Genomic DNA, 12,625 nt, shown 5'->3' with positions numbered 1-12,625 from the left:
CTATGGGGTTGAGGTCAGCCCAGTTTGCTGGCCAGTCTAGCCCAGTAACACCATGGTCATTGAGGCAGCTTTTTGTACCAATTCACCACTGACCCAGGACTCACATATTCAACTTCTTCACAATATTCTCATTTTCTGAGACACTGAGTTTTGTGTTTTCATTTTCACTTTTCAGAAGCATGACATTTGTGTCTAAAATACACTTTTTTTTATTGAGCTTATGTAATATTCTAATTTTCTGAGACAGAGTTTTGTTTTTTCATTATCTCTAAGCCAGACTCATCAAAATTACAAGAAAAACGGGTTTGAAATATTTCACTCTGTGTAATGAATCTATATAATATGACTTTCACTTTCTGAAATGATTGACAAAAAATATTGAACTTTTTCACGATATTCTTATTTTTTTTAGATGTACCTGTAAATGTGTCTGTCAGGTGAATCTCAGCTCAGTGTTGCTCCACAATGGTGGCAATCAGTACTGATTTTTTTTTTTTTTTTTTGTCACAAAGCATTACATTTTATTTTTATTAAAACAAAACATTATTACAGCTGTCATTTCAAGCTTTCAAGTTTGTCAATTAACTGCTATGGTTGTGTTTTAAATAACCATGCACAATCAAGGTGAATAGTTGTTTTAATATGAGCTCTTAATATGTAATAGTTTATACCTTTAGGGCTGCATTTTCAGTCGCATACCATCATGTAGGAACAGTTGTACATGTCAGCTCAGTAAATGCTCGTATCGTCTATTGATCCAGCAGATAAACAGCCTCCCACCCTCTGTTCATTCAACTCTGTAGTCCTTTTAGTAGCTGAGCTAAAAATAGCCACCACAGTATGAGATGACGAAGCGGAGATCGATAATGTTTCTGAAGATGGATGACATGAAGCTAGCTCTCTGGATGTCCTGCCCACATTGTTTAAAAAATACGATTGGACATTAACAGACGGCCGATGCCCGAGTGTCTCGTGAGAGTCGTCAAGGCTGAAAGACAAAACGAAGCTGGAGAGAAAGAGAGCGAGCTTCTGTAGGTGAGAGTTCATTCTACAGTCATGTCCAGTGTGAGGTATTTTAACTGCAGCCTCGTCTGTCTCTTCCCTTTTTTTTGGCAACACGTTTTCTTCCCATGGCTATGGCACGATGACTGAATATCAGCAGTTCCAATCTAAGCATAGGAAACAGAAAGGCACATTTATCGACATCTCAAAGGACCATGCACTCTTGTTGGAACCCGGTCTCACAGGAATCCGTGGAATAGCCACGGAATCACTCAAATTTCCGTGAAACTGACACGGATTTCGCTACAATGCAAGTTAATGACTTATATCCCGTGGCTATTCCATGGATATTTTTCCTATTGGTTTGTTCCAAGTCACATGACTTTTAAGGTCCCAGCGGTCAGAACAAAAAACATGGCAGACAGTTCTCTCATTTTTAGTGAAAAAAACAATATTTTGACTTGTATTTCCCGCTAGAAATGTGATCAAAATCCATTGTTATGCAGAAACTGTTTAATTTTCTAAATATTCACTCAGTCATATCCTGTGGCTATTCCAACATACAAAGTGATTATGTACATTCACTGTCATTAACTTGCATTGTAGCGAAATCCGTGTCAATTTAACGGAAATTTGAGTGATTCCGTGGCTATTCCACGGATTCCTGTGAGACCATGTTGCTTGTTCTGTCTGTCTCTGGTTCTATTCAGTTTAGTCGTTCTCGCTGTCTTTGGCCTCCGCGGCTGTGAACCCGTTCAACTTGCTGCGCTCCGTGGCGTACTGTGACAGGTTTGACAGACTGGTGTTCCCTTCCTTTTTCTCCACGTTCTCCTCATCCGGCTCCCCGTCCTCCTCCGTCCTCTCCTCCCCCAGGATGGTGCTGCCGTTGCTTATGGCGACGCTCGCCCGTCGCACCTCTTCGTTAATGTTCCGCCGCAGCTCGCGGTTCTTGTTGCGTCTGGCCAGCTTGGTGAGGGATCCGAAGCGCAGGTTGAAGAGGTTCTCCTCGGAGGAGGACGCCGTCTGCGGCGTTTGAGCGCTGCCCTGATTGTCGTAGGGCTCGCAGGCCCCCTTCAGCCTCAGGTTGTTGAGCTTGGTGTCGATGCTCTCCTGGGAGGAGGTCTTGAAGCGTCCGGCGTCCAGGCTGGCGAACAAGGCCCGTTTCTCTGGAGACAGCATGTCTAAGGAGTGGGCTCGCTGCTCCAGGCCCAGCTGGCGGCGCTCCATGCTGCGGATGGTGGCGGCCCGCTGCAGCTTGTCGTGGATCTCGACGCTGAGGCGCCGCCGCGTTTCACGGAACTCTGCTCGGACGTTTGCCTTCCACTCGGCCGCGTGAGCTTTAATCTCCCCGACCTGTGAAGACGGCACAGTGAGGAAAAGATCAGGAGGAGGTTTGGAAAACACATGTGGACATACTTCAAACAGTTATGACAAGTATTCATGTAATTATGAGTAATGGAGTAATGAGTTATTCATGTAATGCTACCGATACATCAGAAGACTTTGAAAAGATTTGGAAAAGACTCCTGGAAAACTATCAGCTCATACCTGCTCACATCTAAAGACAAGTGTTTAGAGTTTTAAGTCTGAGTTTTTCACACTGAGATCTTAGACCAGGGGTCTCAAACAAGTATTGAGTGTATAGAAATGAAGATACTTTTCAGAAGCATGCCATTTGTGTTTAAAATATCCTTTTTTTTTTTATTGATCTTATGTAATATTCTAGAGACACTGAGTTTTGGCCAATTGCGGCCCTCATGACGATATTTTGTGGCCCCCACCTTGATTTAAACAGGTAAATTAAACAAGTTTAATGTGAGTTTTATATGAATGGCACTTTACCGTGGTGTGTGTGGAAGGTCCCTTTAATTACTTTTTTAGTCATTTTTTGTCTTTCTTTTTTTTGGGTCATTTTGATACTGCCTCCAGCGGCAGAGACCCCTGTTTTAGACCTTCAGTTTTTAGTCTGAGACTGAGAATATTTTGGTGTAAGCCCAGCATTAGTCAGAGCATTAGGGACTATGAATCGCCTGTTTGAGGGCAGAAGCTGTTCTCTATTTAAAACATGCAATGAGTCAGAGGAGATACTGTTAGCGAGTCTTTTATAGTCACTGTGTTTAACTATCCGTTCTTAAAGAACCTGAAAACAAGTTTCTCAATTATTCAGGACCCCATCAATCCACTACAAAGCTGATTAGGGGTTTGCTTATTCACCGTTTGTATAGTTATACCTAAGAAAAGCAATGCACTCTCATTCATGAATAACCCACGTAATTGTGAGCCTGGAGCTGATTTCGACCCGTATTGATTGTTTGTTGTGAAGACAAAAACCTTTAAGGCAGAGAAACCATTCAGGGTCAAACAAAGTCATTGACCCTGGAGGTCAGCATTCATGTCCCATTGGAACTAATGTAAATAAACTCCCCACCGCTGACCTTCTACACCTGTTACATCACTACGTCCACTAGTTGCTGACAGACAAACTGTTTTTTTTATATGACCTCAACCTCAAAGTAGTTAACCAAGTAGTTCCATTTCACAATGTTAACCATGTGCTTCAGACAGCGACTTTCACATACACTGAAAAAATTGGAGTGACATTTACTTTAAAAAAAAGCTAGTCACGTTTCTAAGTAATATTTATTTAATAGAACCACTTCTCTTTTTTATGAAAATACACAAGTAAATTACAGATTCACTGATGTCCCTCAATTACATTTTACTTGGAAACATCAACTAATTAAGCCAATGAACTGGTTTAGTGAATATTACTTGGAACGAATGTTATGTGTCCTCAGTTTTGTATGTAAATTGAATCAATCACTAAAATAGTAGTTTTTCATTTAGTGCATTATTTCTTTGTAGAATTTATATAGATGGTTAAAATAATAATTACAGGGCCAAAAACTTTTTCTTTTTTTTCGGTGTACATGTTAACCATGTGCTTCAGACAGCGACTGTCACATATCAAGCGACCACTTCGAAACTTTGCGGTGCATCTCAATAAATTAGAATATGATGGAAAAGTCTTTTTTTTTTTTTTTTTTTTTTAAAAGAGCCGTAACTAAAAAAGGTCACATGGAGCGCTGCTGTCGACTTCACTCCAAATTACAGACTTGAAACTTTCTCGAGTTATTTGTTTGATGCTCTAAAGGTCATGTACTATCAAATTAAAACGATCATATCTTTGGTTTTACAAGAATATTTTAAGTGTAAAAGTAGGATGGGACGAAACAGATGATTAGAGCCCTTTTTTCCATTTTTACAAAATGCCACGCCTAACACGGTTCCTATAAATAAACATAATCAAACTATACATAAAAATTACCATAAAAACATATTTGAATTTTACCTTTTTATATGTTCATATTCGTAACCTATGTTTACATTTTTCAGGTCTGAAGCAGTTCATTGAGCATATTTGTGTTTTTTATTGTCATAAATGGTAACATTTTATTTCAGATTTCATGATTTTTGTGTATTTTTGGGCTCAATGTGTTAATAAAGTGGGTTAAAGTCATCAAAGATCATGTTGAAGTTGTGCTGAGAAAGTACCAAATACCAAACACGAGTACAGTAAATATTATGTGGTATATAAAGGGCAAATGGGCTCAAACCCCAGAGGCTTAAAGGCTTTTGTTCATCCTTTTTTCCTTCTTTCTGGACTCAAAGGTAAAAAGAGCTTCACATATTGAACACTTCAAACAGCTTTCGATACTTTAAGAGGCCAAATAACAGAGCAGACAAAAGGGGCCGAGGAGGCAGAAGTGACCTTTTGTTTTCTGCCTCTCTAATGTAATACTGAGAGGTGTAATTAAATGAGCCTCACCTCTTCTTTGGTCTTTTTAGACAATACTCGAAGCCAGTCTCCAATCATGCTGAGGACGGCCGCAAAGTACGCCAAACCCACCAGGATCCAGAACCACACCAGAGGCTTGTACCACTGCCTGTACTCGATCCTCCGGTTCCCACCTGCAGCGGAAGGAAAAAAGGCATGAGACTTTGACAAATCTGTCACTTAAAACCTGATCTAACCCATAAGAACCCAGACCTATTTATCCTTGAACGAAAATTATGGGGGATATACCACAGACCAAGTGGACCACATAGAACACATTTATGCGTTTGTTTTTTTTAAATACTACGCCTAAATGTCAAAGATCTGTGATGTGACATGTATGTCACATTGGGTGTTTATGGTATTTATTGTTATATTTCTTTTTTTTTTTAAATATAATTTAATATATAAACAACACCTTTTCTGCTTACAGAAACACAAATTTGCCTTTTTTCTGCATCTCCACAACATTTTTTCATTTCATTTATTTCTCGAGGAATCATTGAGGGCAACGCCTCATTTACAATGATGTCGAGAGTAGAGAAAACACAAAACAAAGTAGAGAGAAAACACATGCAAAAACATTAAAAACAGTTACAGTGAAAGGCAGTTATTGGTTATCATAGTTTCAACATATATTAAAATTGTGACTTTGAAAATTTTGCTGTTAAACAGCACTATTAGATTTGTTTTCAAGTAACAAAATAATAATAAATCAATTATAAATAAAAACAAATAACAAACCCTAATAGGGTTAAATGCAATAAAGGACACCCTATTAATGGATTAGAATTGTTAAATGGGTTTAAATAGCCTCGGAACAAAAAAATAAGCTTTTGAAATTAGCTACTTTTTTAGGTTTCTGCTTCCAGTCACAGCCAGGGTTTCGCTGAGGGATTTAATGAGTTAAGGTGAAGCATAAAGCTAAATATGGGAGATTCAAGAACATTTAAAGAGTTTGTTACACTCGTGTCACCATGAGATCTGTTGCAATTGTTTACCTGCCACATAGTCTCCTATTCCCACTGTGGTGAGTGTGATCACAACAAAGTAGATGGCCTCTAGTGTGGTCCAGCCCTCGATGTGTTTAAAGATGACAGCAGGGATGGTGACGAAAACAATGCAGCCAGCCAAGATGAACAGGATGGTGGACGTCACTCTGATCTTTGTCTGACTGATCTGTTTGTGTTTTTGCTGAGAAAACCAAACAGGAGATGCTTTTAGAACATTACAAGCTGGTAGTGTGATTTAAAAAGCCCTTATACAAGACTTTTAATTAAACAAATCTGAAATCTCTTAGGCTCAGTTTACATGATGACGGTCTGAACAGAAGACGCAAAAGTGGCGTCGTGTCTTTATTTTTTATTCCGCGTTTAGACTAGCGTTTTCGGGAGGAAATCTGCGTGCATACGGTGACGCAAAAGTGTGTGGAAATTGATTGGGTATGCATGTCAGGTAGCTTCACTTAAAGCAGGGGTCTCGTACTCAAATTACCTGGGCCGCTGGAGGCATTATCAAAATGACCAAAAAAAGACAAAAAAAAAAAAAAAAAAAAAAAAAAGGAAGGCACAAAATAACAAAAAAAAACTAAATTACTTAAAGACACAAAATGACTAAAAAAAGACACAAAATGACTGAAAAAACACTAAATTACTTTAAAGACACAAAATTATTTAAAAAAAGACACAAAATGACAGAAAAAACTAAATTACTTAAAGAAGAAACAAAATGACCCAAAAAAGACACAGAATTACCAAAAAAAGTAATTAAAGGGACCTTCCACACACAACATGGTAAAGTGCCATTCATATAAAACTCATATTAAACTTTCATATCAAGGTGGGGGCCACAAAATATTGTCACGAGGGCCGCAATTGGCCCGCGGGTTGCGAGTTTGAGACCCATGACTGAGTTTTTACGCCACGCATTTTCATCAGCTACTCCTTCCACAAAGTTCTCCACCATCCACTAGATCTCCCAGGTCGTCCAAAGCCGTCTGGCTTGCCTACGACCAATTGGTGCATCCAAAATGTGATGGTATTAGTGAACAGAGAAGGATCTGTAATTACCTCTATCTGTACATATCCTGTACATTTGGTGGAAACACTCCTGTAAGTTTATTAGAGCTGCCAGAGCAGCTTGAAGGTCCGACGCATGGAAATAATCCCACATGTTTGTTTCCCTGTAAACACATACGCGACGTGAGCAGATCTGAGCAGAGTTTTGCGTCTTGGCAGTGTAGACGGACACGATACGGTCGATCGTATTCAACTTTTCCACTTTGAAGGGTGGTTTCAGATTTTTGCCGTTTTTAAGCCCCAAAAACGCCGTCACCATCTAAACGAAAGGCACTTCCGATAAAATATTTGTCGTTTTTACCCACAGGCGTCCTCATGTAAACGGGGCCTTAGAGAACAAGTGACTAAAAGCCCAAAAACCAGCTCAAACTTGCAACTCACCCTGAATATCTTCTCAACTCGCAAGATGCTTTTCACAAAGATGGTCCCCAGCTGGTCTCCTATCCCCGCCAACAAGAAGCCAAACAGAGGGATGCCAAATATGGCATAAAGGATGCAAAAGATTTTCCCGCCCTCCGTGCTTGGAGCTATGTTTCCATAACCTGTCACACACAAGAAAAACAGGAGAGAAGAGAGTGAAGAAACATGGCAGAAGACATGGTGAGGAGGAGGTGGAGGAGACGAGAAGCAGAAGAAAACAATCAAGACTTCTTATGCAATGTAATCAATTGAAGCCCATATGTAATACTGGGGTATACAGTAAATAAGCTCCTCCAGAGACAATAATTAGGTTCCCCAGAGAGAAAATTGCATTAATTATGGCCCTGCAGTGACAAAGACACAATGAAGAGGAGACGCATCAAATACATTTTAAACCAATTTGAGCAGAATAAATGCTTTGTGTGTTTGTAACTGTTATGTAATTTGAAGCTGAAGGTCTTTTGTACTTGTATTCGCATTTTCTGATATTGCAAAAATAATGTAGCCGGACAGAAATGAAGCCACTGTTGGGCAGCGAATTAGCAAATGCCACAGTTAATTAAATCTCTGGACGACACCATGACAACAGGTCAGGGACGTTGTGTAATACTTTCACCAGCCACTCTAATTGCTGAATGTTCCTTCATTAAAGAGCATGGAAACGTGAATGCATCAGCTTTGATGTAGGAATTATGGCTTGTAAATGGAGCTTTTAGCTATTGTCAATGCTTAGAGCTCAGGCATGCAAAGTCTTTCTCCGTGAGAAAAAGCACACAGGCATTTATTTACATAAAGCGAAACATATTGTCCGTGTCAGCAGTATCTGTTTTGTAAGCGTCCTCGATAACAATCTTCACAGGTTGTTAAATCCCACTGTGTTCTGGCTTTGCATCATTTAGCGCCACCTCATGAGGGCAAAGGGATTTGTGAAACTCACCTGAGGGCAGCAATCAGAGGAGAGGATTTACACGGCTTTACACAGATTTGTAATTAGAAAACACCTTTGACAAACTCAAAGGACAAATCCCAGCTAAAGCTCTTCATCACACTTTGAAAAAAAGAATTGCCCATTAGTCTTGCCTTGAATTTGAATAAGTCATACTTTATTGGAGCATTTTGCTCATCATCAAATGTTGACAAGATTACTTTTTTTAATGTAATGACTAAAATTTTGCAATAGTGGCATAAAGGATCATCCTCCAAGATTTCTGACATGCAGAGGTCAATTTATTGTTGAATTTAGGGACCAAATTATGGATTATGAATACCTTTTCCCATCTGGCAAAGGACTCTATCTCTTTAAAATGTTTCAAAAGATGTCTAAAAGCTCATTTAACTGTTTTTTTTTCTTCTAATTCACACACAAATACACTTTTATATCATGTTCATTTTTGTTTTTTATTGTTTCTGTTATTGTCATTAAAACTTGTGTTTTTTCTATTATCAGTTTAACATCAACATGTATATTACTTTCTAATAACTATGACATTTTAGGTGGAGGCTTTAAATAAACCCATCTGGGTTTTCTGCCTCTCCCTGCACTTTACACTATATGTTATCTTTGTCATTTTATGTAATTCTAACTGTGCAAATAAAATAAACCTAAAACAAGATTACCTTTTTTTTAATGTAACGACTAAAATTTTGCAAAAGTGACAATACAATGTTGTTTTTCTCTGTACAAAAGCAGGGTTAGCAGCTTGGATAGGTTTTTATGGAACCCCATATTGTTGAATATTGTATAAGTAAAATAAATAATATATGAAATAGATCATTTCATGAATAAATCATGTAAAAAGACAAAAAAATAGATTAAATAAAACTGCAGATTTTACTGCAAAATGCACTACAAGAAAATTTGAATGTTTGAAAAACACTACAAGAAATTTTATTTATTTATATTATCTCAACTCTGTTATCATGAAAATAATCATGCTGAAATGACAAACATACACAAATGTTGGTTCATTTACATCTATATAACTCTTAACATACTTGTATATTTATTTAACACTGGTGAATATATTACTATTTATGAAATATTAAATATATTAAATGTATTGAATGTTTAGCCATTTATATTATCTCAACTCAGTTATCATGAAAATAATCATGCTGAAATGACAAACATACACAAATCTTGGTTCATTTACATCTATATAACACTTAATATACTTATATATTTTGCATGAATTTAAAATTGAACACTTGGGGCTTCCATAGTTTTTTAGGACAATGTGGGTAACTTTATTTACTGTACAGCTTCAGTCCCACAATACCTTCTGCAACATAACATCAGCAGATTTAACTGGTATTAAAGCATCCAAGAGTGTATTATTATTATTATTATTATATATTTAAAACTTTACCTATGGTTGTGATAACAGTTCCAGCGAAGAAGAAGGCACTGCCCAGGTCCCAGTAACTGGAGTTGTAGGATGTATCTCCAATAGGACTCACTCCGGCACTCACAGCATCTATAGCATGCTGCAAACAGAAAAATATTAATGTTAATAGGGGAAGGAGAATATCCATTAGATTAATTAGATTAAGAAAATTGCATTAACCCTGGAAGCCACATCACAATGCTGTGATAAAAAGCCACACTAAGTGGATGCAGTTACAATTAATTCAATCAGTCCAATGTTACTGTATCTCACAGTGGAATCATAATGATTCACTTCTGATCAATTACAAGTAAGCATTGCATTGTTATACATTTGATTATTTCACCATTTTAACATTTTGTTTATATTATGGCAAATAATATAATATAAATCCGTCCACCATATAATGGTGTTCCCAACCTTTTTGGCTTAAAATGAAGCAATGTTTCATCACTAGATGGACATGTCTGTCATTGTGACCAGTTCAACTATAAAGAGAGTTTCCTTGCTTTATTTGAGTCCTAAAGATGTAATCTGATCCAGTAATTCACAAGATAAAAACGCAAATATCTGAGAAAAATAAGTATAAATTGCACTGTAAAAAACACTGTCAAATTGCATCAGAAATAGGGCGTAAGATTCAAAGTTTTGTACTATTCCTATACGGTGATATTAAATTTTTAAACTGCAGAAAACACTTTTTTTCCATGTAAAATTAAGAAATATCATGATGTCACAATGACACAATTATCCTAAAATAACAGGAATATTCAGTCTAAATTACAGTTTTTGCTGATATTTACATTTACATTTACAGTAGAAGACCCACTCACTGTATTTTTTACGGTAAAGTTCTGGCAACCCAAGCTGCTGGTATTGAACCATAAATTAAACAGATTTCTTTTTACAGTGTGCAGAAAATGTTTTTATTTGCAACACCTTCACATTTTGTGTTGGAAACCACTGTCATCGAGCATGGTCTTTTATATTTTCATTTAACAAAATATTGTCCCTCCTACTCTATATGTGCACAATAAAAACACAGGCAGCGTATTTGCAGAATACAAAAATGACTTGCACAAAGAAAAATCAACAATTATGTCAACATATGACAATCCTCCTCCTGTATTTGCACGAACATCTGTTCACATTATTCAGCGTCTGGCTGCTCACGTGGAGCTGTGTCTCCTCTGGATTCTTACCCACTTTGCATGTTTTTACACTTCATGCTGACAACATCTACATAGTCTTCCACTTACAGCAGGAAGACCTTTTTTTAATCTCTTTTCTTCTGTGTCAGCCTTTTTCTTTAGTCCCTCAGCTTTCCTTTATATCCCCAGCTTGTCTTGAGAAAAAACATTAAGAAGCCACAATGCTGTGCGTTTACTGCATCATTATTCTCATTGATCTCCCTCTGAGCGCCATTATGTAGCCGTGAAAAGTTAATCTACTATCTTTCGCTCTTTTTAAATTCCCTGTTTATGGCCATTTTATGAGAAAGGCATTTATTTTCTTATCTCCGAGGAAATTAATAGTTTGAGATTTGCCTGCGGCCTCGAATAAACATCACTTTCGGACATGAAATGCCTTCGGTAAGAGGAAGCTTCAGTGCATTAACCGACATTCCTGGTGAGATAAAGTGCAGCTTCTCCACTCAGGGCAACCCCCTCAGTCTTTCCATGCAAGCTGTTTGTGAGCTGCACGTCCATGTAATAAAATATGTATCAACTCTCGTGACATACATTTCAAAGCAGACAAAGTATCGGCCCACTTGCTCACACATCGCTGCACATGCCTACTCATAATCTTGCATGTGATTACCTCAACTCTATCAGCGCGGCCCCTCTAATGAGACAGATATCTAAAATTAGCCAATTACAGTAATGCTATTTCATAGATTTTGGCAGACGCAGCTACTTAATAGGGGAAATATCAAAGCGTTAATTATATAATAAACCCCAAATAGCCTAATTCTGGAGTCAAGGGAGCTCCAAAAATAGCCTCACAATTTATCTGAATACTTTATGAGCAGGTCTATTTTTGTCTCTCGCCTTTTTTTTCACAGCCAAGTTCACGCTGCATTAAAGATGTGGAAAATCCTCCTCCTCCACGGGCACTTTTGAGGCACGAGGATGCAGACTTTGATATGTGTTGCAGAGTGTTAATTAGGACGACAAACGGTGTTTTCGTTTCACACAGGCTCTCCTCCATTTTGATTGCACAGAAACAATCAAATCATGCTCGCAGACGCACCAAATGTTTGTGAGGGACTTCGTTAATGTGTGTTTTTTATATTCCACGCTGCAGAATCATTAGAGAGCAAGCTCACTCGCTGCAGATCTTTATCCTCTCAGTGTGCCTTTCTAGCCCACAGCAGGTGACGGCAGTGATCCAGGCAGCATGGAGCCTCGCTCTCTGTGAGCCGCTGCCAAGCACTCTCCTCTGCAGCACACTCGCATCACTAATATCTGAGGCTCGCTCCAAACCACCTTGAAGCATTAAAAGCTGCACAGATGTCCGCCAAGCAGGAAGACTCTGGTCCATTACTGATAAGGCTGATTAGAGCTTATCAGAAGTGTTTGTCAAGTGAGTGGAGGGAAAACAAAATCTGACTTTGATACACTGCGTACGTTTTTTTTTTTACCTGCTTTTAGTTTTGTTTTGACATTAAGAACACCTTTTTCTATGTTACAGTTGCAACTGACTGATTTTAAAAACTTGAAGGACTGATAATGCACTCAGATCCTTTTACTTTAAAGGTTTACAAAAAGAGGCTTGTACTATATCAATCCCTCTCAGTAATATCTTATGACCAACAAGTGTGTGTTGGTGTCTTTATCTGCAAAGACTCGACCTTCTGTCTGTTTTCTCTCTTCTCATTTTGATGTGTTTGGGACATT

At 38.0% G+C, this 12,625-nt stretch overlaps 1 protein-coding gene across 1 annotated transcript in view; it reads right to left on the bottom strand.

Moving 5' to 3' along the window:
• Positions 1–358: 358 nt before the first annotated feature.
• kcnk10b (potassium channel, subfamily K, member 10b) overlaps positions 359–12,625 on the bottom strand; it is a 28,816-nt gene continuing 16,549 nt past the window's right edge. The window contains exons 3-7 of the mRNA XM_059352523.1: positions 9,708–9,825; positions 7,300–7,460; positions 5,842–6,034; positions 4,832–4,974; positions 359–2,355 (exon numbers count right to left, since the gene is read on the bottom strand). Of these exons, the coding sequence (XP_059208506.1) occupies positions 1,714–2,355; positions 4,832–4,974; positions 5,842–6,034; positions 7,300–7,460; positions 9,708–9,825 (1,257 nt within the window). The 3' untranslated portion in view covers positions 359–1,713. The remainder of the gene's footprint in view (positions 2,356–4,831; positions 4,975–5,841; positions 6,035–7,299; positions 7,461–9,707; positions 9,826–12,625) is intronic.

Source organism: Centropristis striata, chromosome 16 (assembly GCF_030273125.1).
Source record: "Centropristis striata isolate RG_2023a ecotype Rhode Island chromosome 16, C.striata_1.0, whole genome shotgun sequence".
NCBI classification, from domain to species: Eukaryota; Metazoa; Chordata; class Actinopteri; order Perciformes; family Serranidae; genus Centropristis; species Centropristis striata.
This window is presented reverse-complemented; position numbering and strand designations above follow the sequence as displayed.